Source organism: Salmo salar, chromosome 20 (assembly GCF_965601325.2).
Source record: "Salmo salar chromosome 20, fSalSal1, whole genome shotgun sequence".
Classification (NCBI taxonomy): Eukaryota; Metazoa; Chordata; class Actinopteri; order Salmoniformes; family Salmonidae; genus Salmo; species Salmo salar.
The window spans coordinates 48,277,507-48,294,844 of NC_138310.1; the positions used below are offsets into that span (position 1 = coordinate 48,277,507).

At 41.3% G+C, this 17,338-nt stretch overlaps 1 protein-coding gene across 2 annotated transcripts in view; it reads right to left on the reverse strand.

Moving 5' to 3' along the window:
* LOC123729248 (prostacyclin receptor) overlaps positions 1-16,745 on the reverse strand; it is a 54,493-nt gene extending 37,748 nt beyond the window's left edge. Inside the window, exons 1-2 of one of the 2 annotated variants that reach the window (XM_045703530.2) lie at positions 16,468-16,745; positions 15,136-16,076 (exon numbers count right to left, since the gene is read on the reverse strand). In XM_045703530.2, coding sequence (XP_045559486.1) covers positions 15,136-15,963 — 828 coding nt within the window. In that variant the 5' untranslated portion in view covers positions 15,964-16,076; positions 16,468-16,745. Of the gene's footprint in view, positions 1-15,135 lie in introns of both variants that reach the window. The other variant, XM_045703529.2, reaches the window with a different exon arrangement.
* Between the last annotated feature and the right edge of the window lie 593 nt (positions 16,746-17,338).

A 17,338-nucleotide genomic window follows, 5' to 3' on the forward strand; every position in this document is an offset into this window, starting at 1 on the left:
TCAGAGCAAACGTAACTAGCTAGCTAATACTGCCTGGTACCAGTGCTGGTGTAGGCCTAGGTAAGCATGTTTGTACAACGGTATCTTATCAGAGAGGAATAGGCAAAGCATGAATATGTTACATTAAGTACGAAAACACAAAGTAACACCTAATTAGGATCACCTGGAAACACTGACCAACACTGTTTCCTACCCTGTCAGTCTTCCTCCCTGGTTTATTAATTCGCTGTCATGTCAAACAATGTATTCAAGGTGCTGCCCACTATATTCCAAACTACTGATTCCATTATTTCAACAGTTCACCAATTAACTAGGCCTATATTTATTTGTCAATATCATGCTGCGTGGCACAGTGTGGAAAGGATAATAAAAGTGCCGAAAATGGGTTCTTAGGTTCTTATTTTTCAGAGTAAATAACCCACGGACACCAGAGAAGCTTTAACCAAGTTTAACTCTTCCCAAAGGTTCTGTACAGCTGTAATCAGACCGCAAAACATTTCTCACCATCACAGTTATATACATCCTACTTAAAACACTCCTTCTCTCCAATCCTTATGTTTTATGGCTCTACAGGAAGCTAATAAAGAGGGTAACAGGATACCAAACCTTTATTGCTGCTTTAAGAGAATCTGTCCTCACCTCCTGACCTCAACCCCTCCTTCATCTAATCCACAGATGTCCATCCCTCTCCCCTGTTTCACATGTTGCTCTCCTCTCATCCAACACATTCCACAGCTATCTGTCTTTCTACAGAGACCCAGTCTCTTTCACTCCTTAATATACTATGCGTCTGATCTATCATGTCTAATATCTCAATGTTCAAAATGTCAACTCCAACAGATTGAACAGTATAAATGGAGAAATTGAAATCACTTAAGGTATGTGTTGCCACTCTAGGGTCATGAACTACTCATAAAGCATATTTACAACTTTTGTTATTCAAAAACATCAAATATATTGTGATATATTTTGTCCATATCACCCAGCGCTAAATATAAATACTGTAATAAAATAAAACTGTAGTATATACTATAGTAATTAATGTAGCATTTCTGCAGATTGTAGTATTTACTTTAGTGTTTTTGTGGACTATACTGTAGTATTTACTGTAGTGTCTTTGCGGACTGTAGTATACTGTAGGATTTACTGTAGTGTTTTTGCAGACATTACTGTAGTATTTACTATAGATATATATATATATATTTTTTAAATATTTTACATAGAAGGCTTTCTCCTTTAGGACACCTACTGGAAATATACTAAAAGAGCAAATATTCCATAACCTGTAGGTAGGTAGGACTGGGGTCTGAACAGATAGTTCAGAGTTTCTGCTCTTTTCAATTACCATTAGGGAACACAATATTTAGGTTTCTCACTTATGGATGGCACAAATTGTGATATGGGGGTGGGGAATGGGCAAGGATGTAAATATATGTAAATTGTATACTGTAGTATTTACTACAGTAAAAAAAATGGTGGTTTTTCCACATGGTTTTTATAGTAGTATTCTACAGTATAGTACATAATTCTATAGTAAGTACTACACATGATTGAGAGATACTACTGTGTGTAGTTTAGTATTCCACATATACTGCAGTTTACTATAGAATTCTATAGTAAGTATTGTAGTATTCTATAGTAAACTGTAGTATTTTTTCATGTGGGTAGTCTTCTAGAGGGCGGATGGGGGATGTACGGGGGTGAGGGTCAATGAGGTGAGAAGCTACAGTCAGGCTATTAGTCTGGTCCTGTCAGATGAATGGGCATGTGTTAACCATATATAGTAAAGAGATGACAGGGGGAGGTCATGGAAGTGGGTTTGTTCTCGCTTTCACACAGCACATCTACTCTCTGGAAGACTCCACACTAGACATGTGGAACTATGACAACAGCATTATAAGGCACGCTGGTCAATGGACAGCTCCTGTGGTCAAATCCTCAAAATTATTTGCGTGAGTGTGATGTCAATCCACTGATGTGGAGGTCCTGACTGGTCCTTACCCACTGAGCTTCTGTCCACTAAGACAGCAATAACACACAGGCCAAAACAATGGACCAGATCACTGCACAGACACCTTACACTAAGAGCCTGTCCAGCCAGTGCTGTACTGCATCTTTCACTCCTACATGTGGTTTGTTATCTGAGAGGAGGATATTATCAACTTGTATGATTCTTATCACACTGCCTACGGGATAAGAGGTTCTTGGAGCGAGCCCTATTGTGTTCCCTACAGCTTATAGAAAAGAGCAGAAGCTTAGAACTATCCGTTCAGACTTCAGTCAGACCTTCCTACAGGTCATGAAAAATGTGCCAGTCCGCAAAAACACTACAGCATACTACAGTAAGTATTTATACAATAGTAAACTAAATATTACAGTATACTACAGTCATGTCTGCAAAACTACAGTAAATACTACAGTATTCACTGCAGCGGTTTTGCAGACTTTACTCTGCAAAAACACTACAGGGAATACTACAGTAAAGTCCACAAAAACACTACAGGGAATACTACAGTAAAGTCCACAAAAACACTACAGGGAATACTATAGTATTTTTTCATGTGGGTGAACTACACTCATCATCCCCATTTGACTAACTAGAGGGTGAACGAACATGCACGCAGCAATACATGCACGCGTGCACGCACAAGCACACTACCTCGAGATGATAGATACAGTGCCTATAGTGAAAGTCTACACAACCCCTGCACAGTGATCACATTGTGCTGCCTTAAAATTAAATCTCTAAAGGAATACACTTGTTTTTTTCCTAACGATCTACACAACATACTCCACATTTTCAAAGTTAAATAAATATTAGAGATAATTGTCCTAATTTAACAAAATGAAGACGCCTTGATTGTGTCCCACTGGGCACACCGTGTCACTTCAATGTGTAGAATTGGGTAATATTTGGTTGTTATGTTGATCAATGAGATCACAACCTATTTTCACCCAAAGAATTGTTTAATTGCCAAGGTATTATCACAATGCTTCAACCATCTAAAAGCACAACCAAATTCCAATGGAAAATCAATGTCAGATTTTGGTTTAGTGGTCACCAAAATGTGTTACCACTGCGCTTTTAACCATTTATAAGCACAACAAAGTTCAAACGGGACTATAAATGTCAGACACTTTCACTGTGCTTCATCTAATAACACAACCAAATAACCTGGATTGCAGTTGAAATGACATTAAAGTACATAGTGCAAGTGATAAATGCTGTTGCAGTTTATTATAGCATTTGTGAAAATGTCCATAGAGCTGCCACCTTTGCATTTAAAGGTTGAATAAATACAGTAACATTTGTTCGTAAGATAGCCTTAACTATAGGCTATTTAAAGCTGCAATATGTAACTTTTTTGGGGCGACCCGACCAAATTCACATAGAAATGTAAGCTATAGATCGGTCATTCTCATTGAAACAATTCTTAAGTTTGGTTTTTGCACCTTTCACTTCAAACAGCAGAAAATTCTATATTTTTGGTTATGGAAAATATATTTAACAGCGGTTTACATGGTGCAATGATTCTTTACACTATACTTACTCGTTTTGTCACAAACTGAAATTAGGCAAACTATTATAATTTTAGCAACCAGGAAATGGAGGAGCGATTTCTGCATAATGCCTCTTTAACCCCCTAGAGAAGATGTCGGCGCCTCTGTGGAAATCAAATTAGCATAAAAGAAAAGTCCCCATAAAATCCATCAGTTTAAGCTAGAGATCTGTTTTTTGCATTGGATGTGTCTCAATCCATCCGCATCCGCCAATGTTGCACTTCCGCATATGAGGTGAAAGGGGAACAGAGCTAGAGCAGTGTTTATCAGACCATGAGACATCAAAATCGGTCTTCTCACAAAATCATCTGTAGCATCCAAACGGTTTGGCCTATAAAACTATTATGACCCCTTGATGGAAAGATGACTCATGAACGAGATGGTGTTTTGCTCTACAACCACCACAAGTGTTTTGGGACTCGTCTGAAGTCGGTACAGCCAATCTGCCAACTTTTGTCTGTAGCGCCCAAATATTTGGTGCTACACATTAATATGAAAGGTGAGACTCTCACAAACATGTTGGTTGTTTTGCTGTAGGACGCACACAAGGCCCCACAAGACTCATCTGAATGTCCCCCGGTAACAGTTGAAAAGTTTAAAATGTAACCTTTATTTAAACTAGGCAAGTCAGTTAAGAACAAGTTCTTATTTACAATGACGGCCTACCCCGGCCAAACCCAGATGACGCTGTGCCAATTGTGCGGCGCCCTATGGGACTCCCAATCAGGCCGGATGTGATTCAGCCTGGATTCGAACCAGGGACTGCAGTGACGCTTCTTGCACAGATGCTGTGCCTTAGACCGGGTTTGGCCGGGGTAGGCCGTCATAGTAAATAAGAATTTGTTCTTAACTGACTTGCCAATTAAATAAAAAAATATTTTGGGTGGATGTGACAAATACAATTTGATGTTAATGTAATGTTAATTAAAACAACCACATTTTCTGTCTGGATGAAACGTACTGTTGGGGAACAAGACTGATTCTAACCACTATTGCACTCAGAAACTAGTGCAGGGCAATTAACATAATGAAAGTGAGACTCGTATTTTTTCACTGTATTGCAAAGTTAAACAAACCACACAACACAGAGACTACTTTGAACATTTTCCACTGAAATCTTTACAAAAATACATTAACTCAAAGAACAGTACAGTTTGGTTACAGAATTACGGTAAAATCTCCCTCTGTTTTTTATGCGACCACGTTTTCCAAAAACTCTTAAATATTTACATATACTCTGAATTAAGATTCAAATATGTCTGCAGAAAGAATGGGGTGCTAGCTATGACATGACACATTGAGTTTAAAGAAATATATTTTGGTTATTGAACCACAGTAAGCGAAGTGGATTAACATCCGATAACACTCGTCAAACTCATTCCAGGGTTTTCGCTCCTCTCTTGAACTTGATTGATAAATTAAGGTCACAATTCTTTTAATTTAAATGATGTTGAAACAATGTTGATTCAGTGGGCTATGATTGGCTCAGATTTGAACTGACCAAATTTCGACGTCCATTTTCAACATCGGGTGTCAGTCGATGCTCAGTAGGTGAATGGTCTGGTTACAGTAAATGGAAAAAGGGGGGGGGGCTCATGGGTAGGTGTCAGTTAGAGCTAGGAGAGGTGACATTAAATGGAGAGGGAGAAGAGACACTCTTGCATTTAACCCCCCACAACAGAAAGGAAACAGTTATGAGCTGAGCATAACAGTATGCCAGTGGAAGAAAGGACAGTAGAAGGTGACCCAACTGTGGTTTGTGACTACTATGAATTCCCATTGTAGCCAATTCAGTCGCAGTCATTCTGTTACTGCTTATTTGGTCATTCAGTTACCGATTTGGTAACAGAATGACATTTGAATCACCTAATAAATCATAAAGTAAATTGTTATCAGTAAAACCACTATAACTAATTGGTAGGTCTACCTTTACTTGTTACTTATGTAAACCTTAATTATTTCTGGTGACAGAATGACAAGACAAAGGCAATATTTCTTACAATTCCAGAAGACAAGACCCCTTTTCCATCTAGTTGACCAGAAAGACTACTTATTCCACATTTTTAAGATGGAAAATGGTTGAAGAATTAATATATGCCTTAATAAAAAAAATAAGAGTCTTAGCTTTCAGTTGACACCAAATTTGATATGCTCCTATAAACTTCACATTAGTGGTCATGGAGCCTTTTACATGGAAATACCCGACACTGTATCAAGCAGCATCAGTCCAAGCCACTCATCTCTTCTCTCTTTCTGGTTTTCAACCTCTCTCTCCTCCCTCCCTCCGTCCCTCACCCCATCCATCCCTTGCAGAGTAGACAGACTGAAAGCAAACACATCCCATCTTATCAGCAAAACGCACCACATTCATCTCTTCTTTCCATCTCTCTCACATTCACTTGTTCCAGCCAGCCTCACTAGGTCTTGTGGCGGTGCTGAAAGCAGACCGCTGTGAGAAAAGCATCTACTCTTCAGCGCCTGGCATTGTGCTCTACTGTATAGTGTTACATCAACGTGTTTGCATTCCATTAATAAGAACTGGACAGAGAGATGGAGGCCTGCCTGTGAGTCTGCGTGTGTGTGCTCAGTATTGACAGAAGTGGTAAGAGCATTACATAAACTAGACTCTCATTGCCACTCCTATTTGCCATATTTTCCATTTAAGCCTACTAGAAAGTGTGTTCCCCCAGGTCTGGAGGGAAGCAAAAGTAATTCCCCTACCTAAGAATAGTAAAGCCCCCTTTTACTGGCTCAAATAGCCAACCAATCAGCCTGTTACCAATCCTTAGCAAACAGTCTTTTAGCACACATATAAGGAAGGACATTCAACAAGCACAGACTTACACAATTGGCTGAGAGAAATTGATGATAAAAAGATTGTGGGGGCTGTTCAGTGTGGCTTTTGACATTATCGATCATAGTCTGCTGGTGTAAAAACGTATGTGTTACGGCTTTACACCCCCTGCTATATTGTGGATAAAGAGTTACCTGTCTAACAGAACACACAGGGTGTTCTTTAATGGAAGCCTCTACAACATAATCCAGGTAGAATCAGGAATTCCCCAGGGCAGCTGTCTAGGCCCCTTACTTTTTTCAATCTTGACTAAAGACATACCACTGGCTTTGAGTAAAACCAATGTGTCTATGTATGTGGACGACTCAAAACTATACATGTCAGCTACTACAGCGACTGAAATGACTGCAACACTTAACAAAGAGTTGCAGTTAGTTTCAGAGTGGGTGGCAAGGAATAAGTTAGTCTTTAATATTTCTAAAACTAAAAGCATTGTATTTGGGACAAATCATTCACTAAACCCAGGGATGCACGATAAAAAAAAAAAAAACTCCATAATTTTTTTTTTTAAAGATTTAAAAAAATTAAAAAAAATTCGGTGAACATATCGGAATCGGGCAATATTAGCTTCAAATGCCAACGTCGGTATCGGCCGATGTCTAGTTTAACGCCACGATGTGCAAAACCGATGTCAAAGCTGACGTGCATACCTATATAACGTAGGTACATGACGTAATGACGGCACGTAAAATTTTGCGCTATACGTGCAACACAGCATTCCTAACCTAGCCCACAATGTCTGCTGTGTGGATCGAGCTGTCAACAAGTTGACCAGTCATTTAAAACAGTAACAAAATTTCAGTGAGACAACTCAAAGGCGAAATCCATTAAAGCCAAGATAATGGTATTCATTGCCCTTGACAATCAACCGCTCTCTGTCACGGGTGATGTTGGCTTTCGCCGACTGGTTGAGCACCAGTACACACAACCAAGTGCGCTATTTTTCAGATGTTGCCCTACCAGAGTTACAAAGTAATAACGTCACTGCTATTAGCTTCACAACATACATACTATGGAATGCCGTTTGGGTCTTTGCGTGTCAAAAAAGATACAGTAGCACTGTCAAATCTGTACAAAAAAAGTCAGCAAACACCGGCCACGAACTACGTGTTTACAATACCGAGTTGGGAATAAAACATCATTTGTTCGACCGCAACTTCTGGGGCAGCTAGCTTTAGCTTGGTACCTAGCTAGCACCAATCCAACCAGCCTGAAAACAAATGACCAGTAGAACCTGCAGTCATTTTCATTATTCTTAGCAATGATTTAGGAATCCTTGTGAGTAAGTACTAGCTAGGTTGCCACTTGTTCGCCTATTGAAATTGAACTTCAGTTCATGAAAATAAATAGCCAGTCAGCAACTTAACCCTGTTGCCCTAATGTTTTATAAGCAGCCAGCTAGCTTCATCTGGCTAGTGAGGCTCAACCGCACCGGGTTATGGGTTGTGAAGCTAGCCACAATAAGGATTAGGCACAATAGTGGAATTTCCGGCTTGCCTTCAAAATAACAGTATGTCATTGACAGTAATGCAAATGAATACAAATAGTATAAATTATGCCATTCTTTTATTTTGAAGGCTAACCGCAAAGTCCACTATTGTGGCTAATCCTTATTGTGGCTGGCTTCACATAGATGGGTCCGACCACCATTAACCAAATAATAACTGTCTTATAAATTAGGGCTATTTTAGATGACACCTAGCTATATAGTTAGCTAGCTACTGAAACAGATGTGTTATTTGACATGTATATTTTTTGACACGCAAAGACCCAAACGGCATTCCATAGAAATCCTGGTTGAGAATGAAATGACTGAACAACGAAAGAGCACAGCAAGTAAGTGAAAGAAATAGGTTTTGATTATGTTTTACTGGTAATGGGGACATACGTAACTCCAACAATATAACTTTTTGGTCAGTGTGGTGTGTGAAACCTTTAACTAGGCAAGTCAGTTAAGAACAAATTCTTATTTACAATGACGGCCTGGACGATGCTGGGCCAATTGTGCGCTGCACTATGGGACTCCCAATCACGGCCGGATGAGATACAGCCTGGATTCGAACCAGGGACTGTAGTGACGCCTCTTGCAGTGAGATGCAGTGCCTTAGACGGCTGCGTCGGTGTGTGTGTTAACTATTTAACTGTACTAGAATGCTTAAAAGCCTGCAAAAATGTTGAATATCGGTTATCGTTAACATTTATTTTTGGCAAGGAAAATATCGGACATCGGCCAAAAATGTCATATCGGTGCATCACTACCTAAACCTCAACTAAATATTGTAATACATTTTGTGGAAATTGATCAAGTTGAGTTGACTAAACTGCTTGGAGTAACCCTGTCATGGTCAAAACATATTGATACAACAGCAGCTAAGATGGGGAGAAGTCTGTCCATAATAAAGCGTTACTCTACCTTCTTAACAAGGCAGGTCCTACAGGCCCTAGTTTTGTCACACCTGGACTACTGCTCAGTCGTGTGGTCAGGTGCCACAAAAAGGGACTTAGGAAAATTGCAATTGGCTCAGAACGGGGCAGCACGGCTGGCCCTTCGATGTACACAGAGAGCTAACAATAATATGCATGTCAATCTCTCCTGGCTCAAAGTGGAGGAGAGATTGACTTTATCACTACTTGTATTTATGAGAGGTATTGACATGTTGAACGCACCAAGCTGTCTGTTTGAACAACGGCGCACAGCTCAGACACCCATGCATACCCCACAAGACATGCCACAAGAGGTCTCTTCACAGTACCGAAGTCCAGAATAGACTATGGGAGGCACACACTACTACATAGAGCCATGACTAAATGGAACTCTATTCCACATCAAATAACTGATGCAAGCAGTAAAATTAGAGTCAAAAAAAAAATATTCAAAAAAAAAAAAATACACCCGCTGTTCCATAATACACCTTATGGAACAGCGGGGACAGTGAAGCAACACTAAAATAGACACAGACACATGTATACACACACACAATAACATACACACATGGATTTTCTATTGTAGATATGTGGTATTGGTGGAGTAAGGGCCTGAGGGCACACAGTGTGTTGTGAAATCTGAATGTATTGTAATGTTTTTAAAATTGTATAACTTCCTTAATTTTGCTGGACCCCAGGAAGAGTAGCAGCTGCATTGGCAGCAGCTAATGGAGATCCATAATAAATACACTCTTAACATATTAATACCATATTACAGAGGGAACTATTGTTCCAAAACTAGTTTCTTTCCGCCATCCTGCATCTCCTCTTGCTCAGGTTTCCGTCATGTTCCAACAGTTTTTCAGCTCCAGAAAGGCAGGCAGTCTTATACTCTAAACCCACATCCTAACTATAGGCCTTAACATGCACTGTGCTATACTCATCTCATCCGATACACACTCCTCCATTACCTCATCCATTCATAGTCACATACAGATGCACGCATGCGCAGGCACACACAAACACACATACATACACCCTCCCCCACACACGCACACAGACACCGGCAGTGTGGCATGTCTGAGGTGTTGTGTGAGTCAGTTGGGTGATTCCTTAATAACAAGCTATTCAATTATTCACCAGATTAACGGCCTTGACATGACACTCAGGATGTATCCTGGCTTAAATTTCCCTCAGGCAGGGCCGGCTCTAGCCTTTTGGGAGCCCTAAACGAGATTTCCAAACGCCTGAAGGTACCACGTTCATCTGTACAAACAATAGTACGCAAGTATAAACACCACGGGACCACGCAGCCGTCATACCGCTCAGGAAGGAGACGCGTTCTGTCTCCTAGAGATGAACGTACTATGGTGCGAAAAGTGCAAATCAATCCCAGAACAACAGCAAAGGACCTTGTGAAGTTGCTGGAGGAAACAGGTACAAAAGTATCTATATCCACAGTAAAACGAGTCCTATATCGACATAACCTTAAAGGACGCTCAGCAAGGAAGAAGCCACTGCCCCAAAACCACCATAAAAAAGCCAGACTACGGTTTGCAACTGCACATGGGGACAAAGATGGTACTTTTTGGAGAAATGTCCTCTGGTCAGATGAAACAAATATAGAACTGTTTGGCCATAATGACCATCGTTATGTTTGGAGGAAAAAGGGGGAGGCTTGCAAGCCGAAGAACACCATCCCAATCGTGAAGCACGGGGATGGCAGCATCATGTTGTGGGGGTGCTTTGCTGCAGGAGGGACTGGTGCACTTCACAAAATAGATGGCATCATGAGGAGGAAAATGATGTGGATATATTGAAGCAACATCTCAAGACATCAGTCAGGAAGTTAAAGCTTGGGTCGCAAATGGGTCTTCCAAATGGACAATGACCCCAAGCATACTTCCAAAATTGTGGACAACAAAGTCAAGGTATTGGAGTGGCCATCACAAAGCCCTGACCTCAATCCTATAGAAAAGTTGTGGGGAGCAGCGTGTGCGAGCAAGGATACCTACAAACCTGACTCAGTTACACCAGTTCTGTCAGGAGGAATGGGCCAAAATTCACCCAACTTATCATGGGAAGCTTGTGGAAGGCTACCCGAAACATTTGACCCAAGTTTAAATTGTTTAAGGCAATACTACCAAATACTAATTGAGTGTATGTAAACTTCTGACCCAATGGGAATGTGATGAAAGAAATAAAAGCTGAAATAAATCATTCTCTCTACTATTATTCTAACATTTCACATTCTTAAAATATAAATGATCCTAACTGACCTAACACAGGGAATTTTTACTAGGATTAAATTTCCGGAATTGTGAAAAACTGAGTTTAAATGTATTTGGCTAAGGTGTATGTAATTTCTGACTTCAACTGTATATCGCGGGTCATTACTTCATCTACTTGAAGTTCATTTGAACTTCCATCTTCTTTTTATCAAAATGCGTTATTTGGCAGAAATGCTTTCTGGAACATGTGAACTTTCATATGCCTTAATAACAAACGTGAATTCCATCTGTAAACACAAATAAAATGGTTAAAATACGAGCCTAGTTGGTTTATGCACAGAAAAAGTCAGCAACCTTCCCGCTAGCCATGATTGCCTGAGATAATGAATGGGCTGGATATGCCGAGAGATGAGTTCCATATAGCACGCTTCTGTCCATTTGAGCTGGTTAATATTTGTAGGTAATCATGTCTAACGCAGCTTTAAAAATATATATATATATTTTGCTTAGTTGAACTGCTTAACCTCTCTGGGCTACGCAACAGCCAGTGTAATCCCGTGGCGCGATTTTCAAATACCTTAGAAATGCTATTACTTCAATTTCTCAAACATATGACTATTTTACAGCATTTTAAAGACAAGACTCTCGTTAATCTAACCACACTGTCCGATTTCAAAAAGGCTTTACAACGAAAGCAAAACAGATTATGTCAGCAGAGTACCCAGCCAGAAATAATCAGACACCCATTTTTCAAGCTAGCATATAATGTCACAAAAACCCAGAAGACAGCTAAATGCAGCACTAACCTTTGATGATCTTCATCAGATGACACACCTAGGACATTATGTTATACAATACATGCATGTTTTGTTCAATCAAGTTCATATTTATATCAAAAAACAGCTTTTTACATTAGCATGTGACGTTCAGAACTAGCATACCCCCCGCAAACCTCCGGTGAATTTACTAAATTACTCACGATAAATGTTCACAAAAAACATAATTATTTTAAGAATTATAGATACATAACTCCTTTGTGCAATCGAGGTGTCAGCTTTTCGGGGAAAGCACATTTTGCAATATTCTCAGTAGATAGCCCAGCCATCACGGCTAGCCATTTAGACACCGACCAAGTTTAGCCCTGACCAAACTCCGATTTACTATTACAAAAGTTTGATTACCTTTGTTGTCTTCGTCAGAATGCACTCCCAGGACTGCTACTTCAATAACAAATGTTGGTTTGGTCCAAAATAATCCATCGTTATATCCAAATAGCGGCGTTTTGTTCGTGCGTTCAAGACACTATCCGAAGTGTAAATAAGGGTCACGAGCATGGCGCAATTCGTGACAAAAAAATTCTAAATATTCCATTACCGTACTTCGAAGCATGTCAACCGCTGTTTAAAATCCATTTTTAATATTCCGACCGGGAATCTGCGTTTAGGTAAACAGAGGAAAGAAAACAAAGCATTCGGTCGACGCGGGCACGCGCCTGAGTCTCACAGTACTGTAACCAGCCACTACCCAAACGCACTACTTTTTTTCAACCAGAGCCTGCAAAGCCACGATTCAGCTTTTTGCCGCCTTCTGAGAGCCCATGGGAGCCATAGGAAGTGTCACGTAACAGCAGAGATCCTCTGTAATGGATAGAGATGGCAAAGAAGGCCAAGAAATGGTCAGACAGGGTACTTCCTGTACAGAATCTTCTCAGGTTTTGACCTGCCATTTGAGTTCTGTTATACTCACAGACACCATTCAAACAGTTTTAGAAACTTTGGAGTGTTTTCTATCCAAAGCCAATAATTATATGCATATTCTAGTTACTGGGCAGGAGTGGTAACCAGATTAAATCGGGTACGTTTTTTATCCAGCCGTGTCAATACTGCCCCCTAGCCCTAACAGGTTAAAGTGTACTGTTAGCTAACGTTAGCTGGCTGGCTCGCTAGCTAACGTTACCTGTATGATCTTATTATTCGTATCTCAGAGCCATTTGCTTGGCTATTTATAGCCTAATGTTAGCTAGCTAACATTAAACCTGGTTGGTTAGCTACCTGCAGATTCATGCTGGGTAGTAACGTCATGAGTTGGGATTATGGTTCATCATTTACCTAGCTACATGTCTTAACAAAAAAGACTCCACTATGTAAGTAACCATTTCCGGTGCGTTCGTAAATTCAGTCTGGCCATCCGATTTCAGAGCACTCTTGTCTGAGTGTGCCAGAGCGCAGAATAACTAATGAATTTACGAACGCCCAACACCCGTTTAATATGGCCGGTATCAGTAAACTGGGAAAAAAGTAATTAAATTGTTGCCAGCAACACAGTTAGTCACCAACGCTCTGGATAACATGAAAATAGCCTAACCAGCTCTGCTAGGGTGAGTAAAATGGTCAGAGAGGTGTTCTCTCATTTTTGTCTGGAAGTCGCTAGCTAATATTAGGCAGTTAGCTTGGGTGCTTGACTGCCGTTGTGAGGTCAGATGACTGCCGCTGTGAAGCCAATTCAACAAATACTTGTAGTACCTTAAAATGGGGGGAACATGTACAAAAGGTGCTGTCATTTCTAAACGGTTCATCCGATATGTATGAAAATACCCTCAAATTAAAGCTGACAGTCTGCACTTCACCCTCATTGTATCCTTTCAAACTCAAAGTGCTAGAGTACAGAACAAAAACATTGTCACTGTCCAATGAATTACGGCGCTCACTGTACACACACACACACACACACACACACACACACACACACACACACACACACACACACACACACACACACACACACACACACATCTGTCAGGAGAGAGACAGGAACTCTGTCAACTTCCTGTCTTATCATGGAGTATCACCCACAGGTAGCAGAGAGACCTCAGGGAGATGGTTGGTATTGAATGACTTAAAGAAAATGGGAACAGTTGACATTAGTCAATTACCCTCATTCCTTGTAGTTACTCTTTAACTACTTTGGTAACTGGAATGTCCTTAGTTGCACAAATCAATGATTGAACTTAAATCAAAGGAAACTGACAAGCTTATTTAGTGTGTAACCAAGGATAGCAGGCTTATATCTTTACACTCAAAACAGTGACTTTCAGCAAAACATAGATTGAGGGTTGATACCAAAACACTTTATCTGTAGTTCTACAAATGTCCGTGTCCGTGTCCGTGTGTGTGTGTGTGTGTGTGTGTGTGTGTGTGTGTGTGTGTGTGTGTGTGTGTGTGTGTGTGTGGTAACAGCCAGAAGGGCCAGAGTCAGGGACAGGAAGCTGCCTCCAAAAGCTCAGTGTCAAACCCAGTGAACACCCACAGGTAGGGATAGCCCAAGCAGGGACCCGAGCCATAGTTCCTCTGGAAAGGGAGGGAGGGGCCAGATCCAGTCCTCCAGGGCTGACAGATTTAGCACACACCTCTCAATTAGAGGGGAAAAACATCAAGGTTCAGTTTTATTTACTATCCAAATAATGACTGTCTGGTTGTGCAACCAAGGGATAAACCTCTCTGGGGAGTGGATATGTTATAATGAACAGCCTCATGGGAGTAGAGGAGCGGAGACTGGCCTGCTTGTTTTCTTTAAAACAATTTCCTCCTGGGAACAAAGGTTTCCCCCAGATCTGATACTCTCTTAAAAACAGGGCGGTTCTCATTTCACTTCAATATCAAAACACCAAAGCGATCTAACAGTGAGCGAGACGGCACAGCATGCCATTGTTTACACAGAATGCTAGCATGATGTGTGCATGGAGTGATATCAGGAGTTGAGAGAAGTGGTTTTGAATGGCTAATACCCACAGTATGACAGTGTACACTAGGGTCACGACTAGGTATCAGACAGAATCACATACAGAGAGGATAAGACAATTGAAGAGACACAAATAGTTAAAGATTCAAGACTTAGTCAGAGAAAGACGTCAGTCACAGGAAAAGTGAGTGCATACAGTGAAAGTCAGAGTTTGAGTCACAGATGATGTGTCAGTCATAGACAGGGGCCACGCGTACTCACACATAAACATGCACACACAGGGATATGGGTCAAAGAGAGAGAGAGAGAGGTCAGAGGTCAACTCACAGTGAGCGGCAAGGAGCAGACAACGAAGATGACCGTCATGGAGGCCAGCAGCATCAGGTGGTCCATCTCCTCCTCCCCCTGTCCGAACCAGCCCAGACTCATCTTCCTCTTCCTCCCTCCGTTCACCACCGAACCACGCCGTGTCATCTGGCTGCGGTGCATCCGGCACAGGCTGACAATCACCGAGCCGTTGCACACAAACACCGCCACGATCAGCAGCGCCATGAGTGAGGCGTAGGACAGTGAGAACGCCAGAACCTTCCTCTCGTTGTCCACCCCCTCGCCTGCTGCCTCCATCTTGATGAAGCACCACGTGCCCGGGCAGTACTGCTTGTGGCGGCCAAAGCCGAAGAATGGCAAAACACAGAAGGCGCAGGTGAAGATGTAGATAAGCAGTAGGGCCACCTTGGCGAAGCTGCGTCGGACGCACTTGGAGTAAAAATAGGGGTGGCTGATGGCCAGGCAGCGCTCCACGGCCATGGCACAGAGGATGAGCATGGAGGCCAGGCCGAAGAAGGTCATGGCAAAGGCGAAGAGGCCACAGAGTCCCTGGTCCCCAGTGAGCCCCAGCAGGGATCGCTGGCGGGCATAGCACACAAACACCAGGGGGCTGAGGAAGCAGGTTCCCAGCAAGTCAGTGAGGGCCAGCCCCGTCACCAGGATGCAGAAGACAGAGGACTTGGTGCGCCGCTCCTTCTGGTGGACCCCCAGGATGGCCAGGGCGATGAAGTTCCCCATCACCCCCAGGATGAACATCACTGTGCTCACCACCGGGTTCCCGTCCATGTGGATATGGGTGCTGTTCTCACAGCTCTCGTTCGACAGCATGGCTGGAGGTTCAGTGTGTGTTTGTGTTGGTTGTGTGTGTGTCAGGCTGTAAGGGTTTGTTGTGGTGGTGGTTGTGATGCCCCCTCAAGCTCTTGAAGTCACCCTTTTTTTGCCTAAATCCAATGACATGGTGGCATGTTTTGTTGAATTCACGTTAGTGATAACTCAACCAAATGTAAATCACAACTAAACATTGAACTGACGTCTGTGACCAATGGGATGGCATTGCTGAATCAGTGTTGATTCAGTGGATTTCGCCCAAATTGTGTCCGTTTATCTTGTTGCTCTTATGCTAAGTTTCGAAAGTCTCCAGGGTCTAAAAACGGTTCTACAAGTCCTATTTTTAAAGAAAATATGCAACTATTTAGGGCTCCATTGGGCAAAATGTATATCTATGCCTATAGAATCCAGAAAATCTACGTAAGGGCAGTTCAAATGATATTCGCATTTATGAGTAATAAATTACAGTAACAAATAAGAACGAAACAAGCTATCAAGTCTTACCAGACGGCTCTCAATTGGCGATAAATATCAACTGCCATTCCTTATCTTTTGCCCGGTATGTCCTACAGACCCCGTTAGCGACAGTGCAAAGGCTAACGTTTTATATCGTTCCTCTGAAACTCAAACTCTCCGACTGTCGCACGCATCTGTCTGATATCTACTGATAAACGAGGTAGAGCGCGTGCCACTTTCCGCTCTCTCCTTCGCGTCCACGCGTAGCCCGCGCTCCCCTTCTCTCTTCTACGCACTCACGTTCATTCTCCCTCGCAGTCTCCGAGACGGTTAAAAATACTATTTTAGGTCAGATGACTTATTAGAAATTATACACGACCGTCCGTTTTTCGAGGTCATTTCAGTAGGTTTTGAAATGTTTCATTATTTGGATATGGCAAAATCTTTTTATTCTTTATTTTTCTCTAACCATTACGTAACCAATAAAACATTAAGAGGCCACCTATTGATGAAAAACAAGGACCACCTATTTTCTATAATTAAACAAAAATAAAAAAAACATGTAATTACTTACAAAGTAATATTTATTTTGAATCTATTTGAAATAAACCGAATTTATTTTCAGGAAAATGAATGGTTTATAAATTGTATACCTCATTAACCTGGGCTAGAATTGTGTACGGCTATGTATAACGTCTCTAGGATTTTTAAAAAATATCGTTCTAAAATCTTTTGAATTTTGAGATTTTAAGCCAGAATACAGAATTCAAGTAAATCAGTAAAACTAGGCCTACTCTCTAGCATTTACTAGGTTATACCAATTACCCTGAAGGTAACTGAAGTTTGAAATCTGGCATGGTCAGACAGTTTTAAGAAAATAATATGAACAAATAAAAAATAACTAATACATGTTTCTCCA